This window comes from Rhinoderma darwinii, chromosome 7 (assembly GCF_050947455.1).
Source record: "Rhinoderma darwinii isolate aRhiDar2 chromosome 7, aRhiDar2.hap1, whole genome shotgun sequence".
In the NCBI taxonomy this organism is placed as follows: domain Eukaryota; kingdom Metazoa; phylum Chordata; class Amphibia; order Anura; family Rhinodermatidae; genus Rhinoderma; species Rhinoderma darwinii.
The window spans coordinates 8,991,061-9,005,793 of NC_134693.1; the positions used below are offsets into that span (position 1 = coordinate 8,991,061).

At 46.5% G+C, this 14,733-nt stretch overlaps 1 protein-coding gene across 2 annotated transcripts in view; it reads right to left on the reverse strand.

Annotated features, from left to right (window-relative positions):
* Positions 1-3,723: 3,723 nt before the first annotated feature.
* The window catches only part of OMA1 (OMA1 zinc metallopeptidase), a 59,155-nt gene continuing 48,145 nt past the window's right edge, over positions 3,724-14,733 (reverse strand). For both annotated transcript variants that reach the window (XM_075832699.1, XM_075832698.1), the window contains one exon: positions 3,724-4,297. In XM_075832699.1, the coding sequence (XP_075688814.1) occupies positions 4,106-4,297 (192 nt within the window). In that variant the 3' untranslated portion in view covers positions 3,724-4,105. The remainder of the gene's footprint in view (positions 4,298-14,733) is intronic.

Consider the following 14,733-nt stretch of genomic DNA (forward strand, 5'->3'; position numbering starts at 1 on the left):
TCCTCATGAATATTGAAGCGCCATTTCCTGATCAAATAGAAATCTCTTTTGTAACAGGTGTTCTGAGCTACAGAGCGGCAAAATCATTATTAATGGCTTCCGCGGATGGGCGATACGCATCGGGGTTCTGCGACGATCAGTCATGTTGTCGGATCTGATGCTCGGCTTTAACGAGTCGCCGTGGGATTACACACGGGTGCTGAATACGTTTCCGCTTTCTCTTTGAACCTTAAAGGCGTATAGGGGGCGTTCTGCGCTTTCTCGCACATCTGAAGATAAGACGGCGAATAACGTCAATCTGCCGCGTGCGTTCACTGCCGAGGATTCATGCTGCGACGCAGGTTTTATTTTTGGGGGCCATTTATTTTTACTGTTCCCTCTCTTGGAATATCCACCGATGATCTCTCCTTAGTATTGGCCATCGATGGAGGTCCGACCCCTGGGACCCCACCAATCAGCACTTCAATGGGGCTGAGCTGCAGTAGCGGGCACAATGGGGGGTCTCAGCGCTCATCGTAGGGTCGTGGTACCTTCATTCGTGGCCCCTTGAACCCCCACTGATCAGCAGTTCTCCTTCGATGGTTTTCGGGGCACAGCCGCGTGTCCCTAGATGCAGCTCTGCCCCATTAAAATGATCATGTGGGGGTCCCATGCATAGGCCATTAATATGTATTCCTGGAAAACCCTTTTAAAGGGCAACACCCTTTAAATATAAAAACTTTTTCTGAGTTGTATCTGTTTCTGGGAAAGCTGGGTGACACACATGCAAAAAAACTATGTTGGTGACTGGCTGACGGTGGAGCTCCTGTAAGGACGAGACGCCTGTCTTACAGCTCTTCATATAGGGGCCACCATTACAGCTCCCATAGGGGTTGTCACCCAGCTTTCCCAGACCCCTGAATAGCAGATTTGCTTATTATCAGTAATACATGCCCCACTCCCATAGCTAGGTGTATTTCTTCTTTAGGACTGTGAAAGCCGAGCAAAATCCTCCACGGCGGCCATATTGGTTATAACCCAGCTTTCCCAGAAAGAGACAAATTTATTTATTTATAAGTTGACATTAGAAGACTGGAGGGATTTCAAATTTTAGAGGGAAATTCTCTTTGAATGAATTGGTTGGGTTAAATCCCAATAATAAGTTGCACTAGTGGGTACAATTGAAATGCCCCCCCCCCCCCAAAAGGGCAAATCAGGGGGCCAGAAAGAGATGATCCTGTCCCCAAACACCGTACTGTCCTGTTTTTCATGTCATTGTCCCGTAAATGAACTTTAAAGAGGGTGGGGCTTATGCAAATCTGCTCCAGTGTGGGCATTTCTGGGAGATTTTGTGGGGGGTTCCTGGGTGGATCGGGGCCCACGAATGGGGATTCAATTGTTGGGAGGTATGTCGTACTGCTCAGACATGGGTATCATGAATACCTGTGAGGAGAGGCATGTGTGGCCCCTGATGGGCGCTTATAGGGGCCACTTAGTGAGCTCAATTACACCCACTAGTTCCGCATTATTTAGGCATCTGTTGGGGTCCACATATGAATAGAACAATGCAGCAGATGAATAATAATAATTATAATAGAAATATTAATAATGATACATTGAGCAATCATTGAATTCTCTAGAAAATCGACATTTGACACGTCGGACGTATTTGACTTCATTGTAATATTTACTAGCAGAGAATATGAAATGTTTTATACGATTTGTGGCTCATAAAATACCTACAAACATGTCAGCTTATGGTTTTATGTGGCGACCACCTTCACTACTGTCCCTTTAAATGGCCAAATTTAAAAGAATATTAAAGTACTCAAGTCACATCCAAAGCTGCCTCAAGAATTTTGCTGGCTGCTTCTTACACCACTCGTATGACGGACTTCCACATCGCTGAGGAGCACTGCAAATGTAGTTGGTTTGTTTCTACATCAGACTTGGATCCCATAATGCACCACAACGCACGGTGCTCTGTACAGACAGCTCTGAACAAGCAGGGACGTGTGACGTCCTGTAGCCTGAGAATTAATGGGAACTCTGGTTGCCCATAACAACCGATCCACATGACGCTTCCGTGTTTTAGCTGTGAGCGGATTGGTTGTCATGTGCAACGCGCCCACATATTCCTTTGAAGTTTTTTGTAAGGATGGACACAGAAAAAGTAAAGCGCTGAGAGAGCTGCGAACTATGGACGGACCATTTTCTGAGGGCCCAGCGGTGCGATCTGCTGATCGGGAACCTTCTTCTTTACAACCAAAGCCTGAAAACCTCCACAGACCTAATACTTCTCACAGCTGAGAGTTTGTTACACTTGTATCGAGTCTAGACAATCCCCTGCGAGGTAAACACATCAGAAGCACAAGTCTCTTTCTTGCCCTGATAGTTTGCTACAATGTATCAGTGCAGGTAAAATGTATCAGTCTGGAGGAGACAGAGAATGGTCTACTAGGATTCACATTTATTATAAAACCAGGAAACCCCCTTTAAGACTGGTACTATCTGTAGCTTTTGGTTTTATTTTTTCATTTTCTGGATAAACGCAGCAAGAAAAATAACAGCTTGAACTTGAGCGTTACATTGTAACAAAACTGTCCATAAAATAAAAACATATTCAACTGAACTCACGATGAACATAGAAAAATTTCAAAAAGATTTTCGAAAATTGAAAAAACTCCCAACCCTGCGAATCCAATTCTATACAATTTATGACGACGAGGTCACAGATGCTAAAGCGCGTGTGCAGATTTTAAAGCGTCTCTGTCACCAGATTATAAGCGCCCGGTCTCCTATATAATCTGATCGGCGCTGTAATGTAGATAACAGTGGTTTTTAGTTTGAATAACGATCATTTTTGAGCAAGTTATAGTGCATGTCGTGAGTTTTACGCAGCGGACACACGCTGCGCAAAAATCACGGACTGTCTGCACGTCCCCATAGACTAATATAGGTCCGTGCGAGGCGCGTGAAAATCATGCGTATTACACGTTCGTGTAAATAAGCCGTAAATCCCAAAAAAACTTTAGGCAAGTGTCGGGAGTGTGAATAGACATCACGTCCTGGCTGGAGGCGATGTCTATTCACTCTCAAAACACTTCAGTAAAGTTAATGTGGGAATATGTGACAGCACAGCGTGATCTCACGAAATCACTATGTGCTGAATACATGAATGGAGAGGAGTGCATGATGCTGATTGGTCACTGATTGGTCAGCGTCATTCACTTCTCTTTACAACGCCCACTTGGTCAAAAGGTAAAACACGCCCAGTTGGTCATTAAGAAACTAATTAGCATAAATCTAAAATTGTTCATAACTTGCTCAAAAATGATTGTTTTTTCAAAATAAAAACCACTGCTGTTATCTACATTACAGCGCCGATCACATTATGTAGGACATAGGGCACTTATAATCTGGTGACAGCCTCTTTAACATCTGTGATTGGTCATTGAGATAATCAGGGGATTTTACAGGTGGAGGTTTCTGAAGTGAGACCAACCCATCCCCCTTTGATCCGAAGGGGCCGCGCAGCTCTGATTTCACTAGATTTCCACAGACTGCATCGGGGGTCACTGTTCTAGAAAATACAAAGATCTGCAACTAAAACCTTTTGAAGGTAAAGAGTCCCTGTATTTACTAGGTTTATAGAAGCCATTTAGTTCCAGTGAAAGATGAGGGTCTCTGGTCATGGTGGGGGTCTCTGGTCATGGTGCTCCACAAATCATATTATTGTTTTTCTTTTTCTTTTTAATCTAATATCTGTGCTGATTAATTATATATCTATATAGGGGGTCGTAGATTTGTTGATACAAAGCTCCAAGTGCCCTCTCTTCACTTCCCACAAATATAGTGAAGTTAAATAATAAAGTTCTGGCTGCTCGTAGCCACCACTAGGGGGAGTTAATGAGCTTTTTGCAGACAAGTTCAGTATGCTGAGAGCTCCACCTAGTGGTGAATATAGGCAGATATAATTTTATCATTTAACTCCACTATAGCTGTGTGAAGAGGAGCAGGGGATTTGTAGCTCTGTATCAGAAAAACTCAGCTTCAACCCCTATAAAGATATATTATGAAATTAATTACCCCCAGAGTATCCCATTGTGACATGACAAACGCTCCGCTACGCTCCCCTGACTGCAGCCATCACTGGGACTCGGTCATCCACCCGGAGAGGTTTGATGGCGCCGGTTATGACTTTGTTTTCGGAGTCGCTGTGGTTCTGGAGAAGATGCTTCACGCTCAGCTCGAAAATTAATCTGGGGTCAACGGAGGAGAGATCTGGGCAGTTACAGGATTCTCTCAGTTTAATGGCCTGAAAAATAAAAAAGTAAAAGGTTTCTTTAGGCAGAAAAAAAAAAAAAAAAAAAAAAGGGCAATTTCTAATCTTTATGGTCACCACCAGAGCTGCATTCACAATTCTGCTACATGAAATCTAGTAGCATTGTGCGCTGCCAGACTTGTACCTAAGGAGATGTTCACACACAGAGTTTTTGCTGCTTCTGAATTCTTTTAAGGGATCACTAATCACAACAAAACCAGACAAATAACGTATTAAAGCTTTTGCAGAGCAGTCACATCAGCTTTGGGCTGCAACTTTAGTGCCTTGCATTGTGGGGCATGGAGTTTATTTTTCCCATCAGTCTAGAGGACAGTATCTTGCATAAACACCATTTCTCCCAAAATGCACCAAACCATAGCCAGCACTGAACCAGCAGGAGGCGACATTGAGATCCTGCAGCCTAGTAGAAACACTACACCTCCCGCAATGCACCGCAGCAGCCTGCTCTTCACAGACACTGAACCAGCAGGGGGTAGCAGAGATAGATGATATTTAGTAACAAGTAACCAGCAGAAATCTGAATACAGCTCTGGATGTGAACAGAGTATAAGACATGTGACTCAAGATCTGTACACAAGCAAAATATTTACTCAACGTTACAGACAAACTACAACAGGCAAATAAAAAAACAGTGCACCCCGCTCTATACACACTGCAACCAGAGTATGGGTGCGACAGCGAGATCCTGTGCCCTAGTGGAAGTATTACATCTCCCACAATGCGCTACAGCAGACTATGCGCTTTACAGACACTGAACCAGCAGGGGTCAGCGGTGATATAGAATATCTCTGAAAGTTAACAAGTAACCAGCAGAATTCTGAACGCAGCTTTGGATTTGACTAAGACATGACACAACTAAAGATCAGTACAAGATAAGTCAAGTATTTACGCAGCTTTATATGTCGATTTAACCAGAATGTTCACGCTTTTGACATACACAAATAAAACCTAAATTCTATATTGATCATATTCATATTATACACCCATACCCATGTATCTTCTGGAAGACACCTGCCACATTGTCAAAATGCCACCCAGCACTTTATACTCATGAGCACCTTCATGCAATTTTGCATCAAAGTGGAATGTTTTGTAAAAAATGCATAAAAACTTCTGTTTGTGGCTAAAAGTCTGACCCAGAGCAGAGCCCGAGACCCACAAAACCCCCTAAAGATGAAAGTAAAAGAGGTGCAGAGATCATACAGGACACTTATGTCCCCGTCTACCTGCAGAGATCATACAGGACACTTATGTCCCCGTCTACCTGCAGAGATCATACAGGACACTTATGTCCCCGTCTACCTGCAGAGATCATACAGGATACTTATGTCCCCGTCTACCTGCAGAGATCATACAGGACACTTATGTCCCCGTCTACCTGCAGAGATCATACAGGACACTTATGTCCCCGTCTACCTGCAGAGATCATACAGGACACTTATGTCCCCGTCTACCTGCAGAGATCATACAGGACACTTATGTCCCCGTCTACCTGCAGAGATCATACAGGACACTTATGTCCCCGTCTACCTGCAGAGATCATACAGGACACTTATGTCCCCGTCTACCTGCAGAGATCATACAGGACACTTATGTCCCCGTCTACCTGCAGAGATCATACAGGACACTTATGTCCCCGTCTACCTGCAGAGATCATACAGGACACTTATGTCCCCGTCTACCTGCAGAGATCTTTATAAAATCAACGGAACTGAAGAAACCAAAAATCTCCACGATCCAGATGTCGGTAAACATCCGAGTCATGGGGTCGACAAAGGTCCCGATGAGGCCCAGGGGGTAATAATATACAACTACCCATCTCCTCAAGCTGCTCCACTGGGGTCACTGCGGACTGTACAGGGGGTGGTGACAGTAACAGGCTGGGATCTTTCTTCCTGCTCTCACTTGCGGCTCCCCCTCCCACCTCCTCCCCTTCACAGACACAGAACAAGGCAGTAATCCAGAGCCCGGACTTCAAACGAGTGCTGCGCCCCGAATACTCCACCTAGATCTTTGATCTTGGTTTCATTTGAAAACGGAGATTCTGGGATTTCAGATTATATTCTAGCGACAAGACTTTAAATTCATGACATATTATATACATCCTGGTCAGAAACGACGATGCAAATAAATGCGCTACATCCCCCACTCTATACACACTGCCATAGGAGAGGTGTATGGGGACGATAGTGAGATCCTGCAATCCAGCGGAAGCACTACATCTACCATTATGGACCACTGCAGACTATGATCAATACAGGAAATGCACCAACAGGGGGCAGCAGTGATCTCCTGTAACCTGAAGAATTCTGAATGCAGCTCTGGATGTGACTAGAGTCTAAGACAAGATGTAACTACAGATCATTACAGCAAAATATTTACTCAGCACTATATGAAGTGGTAAACAGCACAATGCAAATATATGCGATACACCCCCCCCCCCCCCCCCCGCCGCTCCACACACACCGCAGTCTACGCTCTTGTATTCATGGGTATATGGATGGGTATACGGATGGTAACACGGGGTGGAGACGTTCCCGGAGCTGCAGCCGGAGTTGTTACTTACTGAGCGTTTAATAGTTTAAGCGGCAGAATGTGAATTTTTTTTAAAGAGTTCCAATGACAGATGAATCAGCGATGGGAGATTTCAGAGAAGAAATGAGCTGTGAAATCATCCCGGTCATACAAAACCAGAAAATGTCCTTCAATGTTCTGTCGCTTCGCTGCAGCCGCCGACCGAGGATCCAGGATTATTCCGCCGCCTGCGGCAGCCGATGGGGCAGTTATAGGGGATATTAATGCTGTTTAATAAACATTCAGAGCGTTAATCAGGAAAACATATAATGCGAGTAGTAAAATGTGACCAGACGTCCTCGGGATCAGGCACAAATGTAATCTTCCCAATTTGCAATCCCTGGAGGCTCCGGTGTCGCCTTAAACATACAATTTACTACTAATGGCCCTGCAGGCGGCAGGAGAGGGGGAGGGGTGGGGGGTTACGGTAACGCCACATTACACAACCAGTCACATCTCTCCGGGAATCCGCTCCTTCACCCCGTCCAGTAAATGTCACGCTGCATGTTCTGCGGCCAGATACCGCGCCCCTATGACAGCTCTGACGATCCCTGTACGCGGCCGATATAGAGGGGAGATAAGCGGCGTCTGCATATTGTGGATGTTTATTTTCATGCATGGTCTTTTATTTGTTTTGGATACATATTTACTATACGGATATACACCGATCAGTCAGAACATAAAGCACCGGCCTAATATTGTGTAGTCGCCCTTGTGCCGCCCGCACAGCTGTGACCCGTCGGGGCACGGACTCTACAAGACGTCTGAAGGTTCCTGTGGTCTCGGACACTATGATGTTAGACGCTGATCCTGTAAGGTGCGGCCTCCATCGATCGGACTTGATTTCCAGCACATCCCACAGATGATCCATCGGATTGAGATCTGGGGAATTTGGAGACAACACCTTGAAATATTTATCATGTTCCTCATCATTCCTGTACAATGTCTGCAGCGCGGCGGGGGCGTCATCCTGCAGCGCGTTATCAGTAATTTCTGGTACAGAAGTTCTTCTGTGGGGTCGGGCCAGACGGGCTAGCCTCCCCTCCCCAGCACGTCTTGGGCCCATGACCCTGTCACCAGTTATCCTTCCTCGGAGCACTTTTGTTAGGTACTGACCACTGTATACCGGGAACACCGCACAAGACCGGGAACACCCCACAAGGCCGGGAACACCCCACAAGGCCGGGAACACCGCACAAGGCCGGGAACACCCCACAAGGCCGGGAACACCCCACAAGGCCGGGAACACCCCACAAGACCGACCATTTTGTTGATGATAAGACCCAGTTTCCTAGACATCACAATTTGGTCCTTGTCACAGTCGCTCAGATCCTTGCACTTGTGTTGGAGGTAGAAAAAAATGGATGGTTTTCCAGCCCCGAAAAATTGATGGCCTATCTTCAGGATAGACCATCAATAGCTGATGGGTCGGAGTTCACAGAGGACTGCCTACCCTGATACATTGTAACAAACCCTCAGCTGGGAGAAGAATAAGATCTGCGTGGTCTATTTCTCGCCTCTGGATGTAGAAAAAAAATGCTCCCATTCACTGACAGCAAACAGAGATCTGGAAAAAAAAATCCTCCAAAAATATTCAACTAACTATGGCACAGTGTGTATGGGGACATGGCTGCAGGATGTGAACACTGCCTCATGGGCATCGCAGAAGTGTTCGTTACATTGCTGCAATTTAGTTACTCTATTCAGCGCACAGCAGAAAACATCACATTTAGACACATACAAAATATTCGATGGAAAATTCGGAGATCCGACCGTGTGCCGGGAAGACGCAGCCTCTGAAAACGTCTTTCCAAAAACTATTTTGGGAGCTCAGTAGTTGCCAAGAGACGGATCTATGTTTAAATAATAGCGAGAAGCCTGAACATTAAAGATGCAGAACCTTCCGCCCGGGACTTCAATATGTGACCAGAGATCCCGCCGCGAGATGTGATGGATGTGACACGGCGGGCGGCAACGAGCGGGAAGACCAAGCGGAGAAGACCCCACTATGTCCGAGAAACTGAAATAAAGATCTGTCCTGGGAGACAAAAATGTCTCTGTATAAAAGACTTAGAGATGTTTAATCAGAAGCTGCCGAGGCATTTCACACAGGGGTCAGCACCCAGCTTTCCTAGACCCCCGAATGTCAATCTGCCTAGTTATACAGCACCCCCCACTTCTTATCACGCCATAACTAGAGAGGTGTCATGTGGGAAGCTGGAAAAGCAGAACTCCTATGGGAGCACCAATAACATTCATATTACTTGTCACCCAGCTTTCCCAAAAAAAGATATAAAGAACAAACGGAGGCTTAATACAATTTTTAACAATAAAAAAAAAAGGATCTTTAATCCCCATGAAATAACAGCATCGTTTTTAAAAACTCTGTATTGTGCGTTTCCTCGGTTATTCCTCCTGGAAATGTATAAATAAGTTAAATGACAACTAGGTGTTCGCATTCCCCATGTCAATAGGGCATGACCCTACACAGTCGGACACCATCCAATAAAATACTCTATACACCACACAGGAGAGCTGACAGCTCCTCTATACTACACCACACAGGAGAGCTGACAGCTCCTCTATACTACACCACACAGGAGAGCTGACAGCTCCTCTATACTACACCACACAGGAGAGCAGACAGCTCCTCTATACTACACCACACAGGAGAGCTGACAGCTCCTCTATACTACACCACACACAGGAGAGCGGACAGATCCTCTATACTACACCACACAGGAGAACTGACAGCTCCTCTATACTACTCCACACAGGAGAGCTGACAGCTCCTCTATACTACACCACACAGGAGAACTGACAGCTCCTCTATACTACTCCACACAGGAGAGCTGACAGCTCCTCTATACTACACCACACAGGAGAGCTAACAGATCCTCTATACTACACCACACAGGAGAGCTGACAGATCCTCTATACTACACCACACAGGAGAACTGACAGATCCTCTATACTACACCACACAGGAGAACTGACAGATCCTCTATACTACACCACACAGCAGAGCTGACAGATCCTCTATACTACACCACACAGCAGAGCTGACAGATCCTCTATACTACATCACACAGGAGAACTGACAGCTCCTCTATACTACACCACACAGGAGAGCTGACAGATCCTCTATACTACACCACACAGGAGAGCTGACAGCTCCTCTATACTACACCACACAGGAGAGCTGACAGCTCCTCTATACTACACCACACAGGAGAGCGGACAGATCCTCTATACTACACCACACAGGAGAGCTGACAGATCCTCTATACTACACCACACAGGAGAGCTGACAGCTCCTCTATACTACACCACACAGGAGAGCTGACAGCTCCTCTATACTACACCACACAGGAGAGCTGACAGCTCCTCTATACTACACCACACAGGAGAGCTGACAGATCCTCTATACTGCACCACACAGAGGAACTGACAGATCCTCTATACTACACTACACAGGAGAGCTGACAGATCCTCTATACTGCACCACACAGGAGAGCTGACAGCTCCTCTATACTACACCACACAGGAGAGCTAACAGATCCTCTATACTACACCACACAGGAGAGCAGACAGCTCCTCTATACTACACCACACAGGAGAACTGACAGATCCTCTATACTACACCCCACAGGAGAGCTGACAGCTCCTCTATACTACACCACACAGGAGAACTGACAGATCGTCTATACTACACCACACAGGAGAGCTGACAGCTCCTCTATACTACACCACACAGGAGAACTGACAGCTCCTCTATACTACACCACACAGGAGAGCTGACAGCTCCTCTATACTACACCACACAGGAGAGCTGACAGATCCTCTATACTACACCACACAGGAGAGCTGACAGCTCCTCTATACTACACCACACAGGAGAGCTGAGAGATCCTCTATACTACACCACACAGGAGAGATGACAGATCCTCTATACTACACCACACAGGAGAGCTCCTCTATACTACACCACACAGGAGAGCTGACAGATCCTCTATACTACACCACACAGGAGAGCTGACAGCTCCTCTATACTACACCACACAGGAGAGCTGAGAGATCCTCTATACTACACCACACAGGAGAGCTGACAGCTCCTCTATACTACACCACACAGGAGAGCTGACAGCTCCTCTATACTGCACCACACAGAGGAACTGACAGATCCTCTATACTACACTACACAGGAGAGCTGACAGATCCTCTATACTGCACCACACAGGAGAGCTGACAGCTCCTCTATACTGCACCACACAGGAGAGCTGACAGCTCCTCTATACTACACCACACAGGAGAGCTGACAGCTCCTCTATACTACACCACACAGGAGAGCTAACAGATCCTCTATACTACACCACACAGGAGAGCAGACAGCTCCTCTATACTACACCACACAGGAGAACTGACAGATCCTCTATACTACACCCCACAGGAGAGCAGACAGCTCCTCTATACTACACCACACAGGAGAACTGACAGCTCCTCTATACTACACCACACAGGAGAACTGACAGCTCCTCTATACTACACCACACAGGAGAGCTGACAGCCCTCTATACTACACCACACAGGAGAGCCGACAGCTCCTCTATACTACACCATACAGGAGAACTGACAGCTCCTCTATACTACACCACACAGGAGAGCCGACAGATCCTCTATACTACACAACACAGGAGAGCAGACAGCTCCTCTATACTACACCACACAGGAGAACTGACAGATCCTCTATACTACACCCCACAGGAGAGCAGACAGCTCCTCTATACTACACCACACAGGAGAACTGACAGCTCCTCTATACTACACCACACAGGAGAACTGACAGCTCCTCTATACTACACCACACAGGAGAGCTGACAGCTCCTCTATACTACACCACACAGGAGAGCTGACAGCCCTCTATACTACACCACACAGGAGAGCCGACAGCTCCTCTATACTACACCATACAGGAGAACTGACAGCTCCTCTATACTACACCACACAGGAGAGCCGACAGATCCTCTATACTACACCACACAGGAGAACTGACAGATCCTCTATACTACACCACACAGGAGAGCTGACAGATCCTCTATACTACACCCCACAGGAGAGCTGACAGATCCTCTATACTACACCACACAGGAGAACTGACAGCTCCTCTATACTACACCACACTGGAGAACTGACAGATCCTCTATACTACACAACACAGGAGAACCGACAGATCCTCTATACTACACCACACAGGAGAGCTGACAGATCCTTTATACTACACCACACAGGAGAACTGACAGCTCATCTATACTACACCCCACAGGAGAGCTGACAGCTCCTCTATACTACACAGGAGAACTGACAGCTCCTCTATACTACACCACACAGGAGAGCTGACAGCTCCTCTATACTACACCACACAGGAGAGCTGACAGCTCCTCTATACTACACCCCACAGGAGAACTGACAGATCCTCTATACTACACCACACAGGAGAACTGACAGATCCTCTATACTACACCACACAGGAGAGCTGACAGCTCCTCTATACTACCCCACACAGGAGAGCTGACAGCTCCTCTATACTACACCACACAGGAGAACTGACAGCTCCTCTATACTACACAACACAGGAGAACCGACAGATCCTCTATACTACACCACACAGGAGAGCCGACAGCTCCTCTATACTACACCACACAGGAGAGCTGACAGATCCTCTATACTACACCACACAGGAGAACTGACAGATCCTCTATACTACACCACACAGGAGAGCTAACAGATCCTCTATACTACTCCACACAGGAGAACTGACAGATCCTGTATACTACATTACACAGGAGAAGTGACAGATCCTCTATACTACACCACACAGGAGAGCTGACAGCTCCTCTATACTACACCACACAGGAGAACTGACAGCTCCTCTATACTACACCACACAGGAGAGCTGACAGATCCTCTATACTACACCACACAGGAGAGCCGACAGCTCCTCTATACTACACAGGAGAGCTGACAGATCCTCTATACTACACCACACAGGAGAGCTGACAGATCCTTTATACTACACCACACAGGAGAACTGACGGCTCCTCTATACTACACCACACAGGAGAGCTGACTGCTCCTCTATACTACACCACACAGCAGAGCTGACAGCTCCTCTATACTACACCACACAGGAGAGCTGACAGATCCTCTATACTACACCACACAGGAGAACTGACAGCTCCTCCATACTACACCACACAGGAGAGCTGACAGCTCCTCTATACTACACCACACAGGAGAGCCGACAGCTCCTCTATACTACACTACACAGGAGAGCTGACAGATCCTCTATTCTACTCCACACAGGAGAGCTGACAGATCCTCTATACTACACCACACAGGAGAGCTGACAGATCCTCTATACTACACCACACAGGAGAGCTGACTGCTCCTCTATACTATACCACACAGGAGAACTGACAGCTCCTCTATACTACACCACACAGGAGAGCTGACAGCTCCTCTATACTACACCACACAGGAGAGCCGACAGCTCCTCTATACTACACCATACAGGAGAACTGACAGCTCCTCTATACTACACCACACAGGAGAACTGACAGCTCCTCTATACTACACCACACAGGAGAGCTGACAGATCCTCTATACTACACCACACAGGAGAGCCGACAGCTCCTCTATACTACACTACACAGGAGAGCTGACAGATCCTCTATACTACTCCACACAGGAGAGCTGACAGATCCTCTATACTACACCACACAGGAGAACTGACGGCCAACTGACCATGTAATGCAAAATATGTCAGGTCCTCCAAAGCAAAGGCTGCACTTTGCAGCTATTTGCAATAGCGGTCAACTAAGCTCCTTAACGAGGGACCCCTACCTTAACTCGGAATGTCCTAATAGCAATGTGAACAACAGTTGGTGGGGGAGAGATCAATCTACACTGGGGTTTCCATCCAAAATTGTTTCTATATGATATATAGGGAACAGAGTAGCAATGCAGAGGTGCAGCCAGGTGTAGGGTGTATCATTGATCGGGAATATTCAAGGACAGACTGCAGTTCTGTCCCATGTTGCTTTACACTGCAGCTCTGCTTGTTCAGATTGGCTGCTGTGCCCAAGCAGAACCTCAGCAGGAAGTCATTGAATGGAAAGCTGATTATATTCAGCAATGATAGAACGATTATAAAGCTACAAGCAACTAAACCACCAGTGAAAGAAAGAAGAGACTTTCATATACCTGCCCCATATAGACGGAGGGGAATGAGTCCGAATAAGGGGGAGGAGCCTGGGGAGCCGATCTACCGTCAAGCGGTCCTGTGCAAATGACCAATATTAGAAGACAAGGACATTGCCAGGCAGGGGCAACGCAGCAATGAAGCAATGATTTCCCTCCATTAAGGATGAATCATATAATAACCGGTATTGAAATTTCGACTATGAACCTTTTTAATGTAAGTGAAGCATGAAAGTTTCTGCATATTTAGTGTAGCAGAGTGGAAGGAGTGTGACAGTCTGCAGCCGCAGAGATTACCGGCATCTGCAAGGGAAGCGATTACCATGTGCCCGCATCACAAGTGTACGGACTTAGTCAGATCAATTGAAGCGGATCCACATGTACATCCAATTATATCTGTATTCACAGACATTACTCGGCTCAGCCACAAGGAAAACCACTCAAAGGAACGATATGCTTGTGTATTTTATTATTAGGCTGTTTGCCTGCCGCGCCGAGAGAAAGAACAACTGATTGTGGAAGCAAAGACGGCAACGCAAATATCTGTTATTATGCTCGCTGCCGGGATTCTGGAG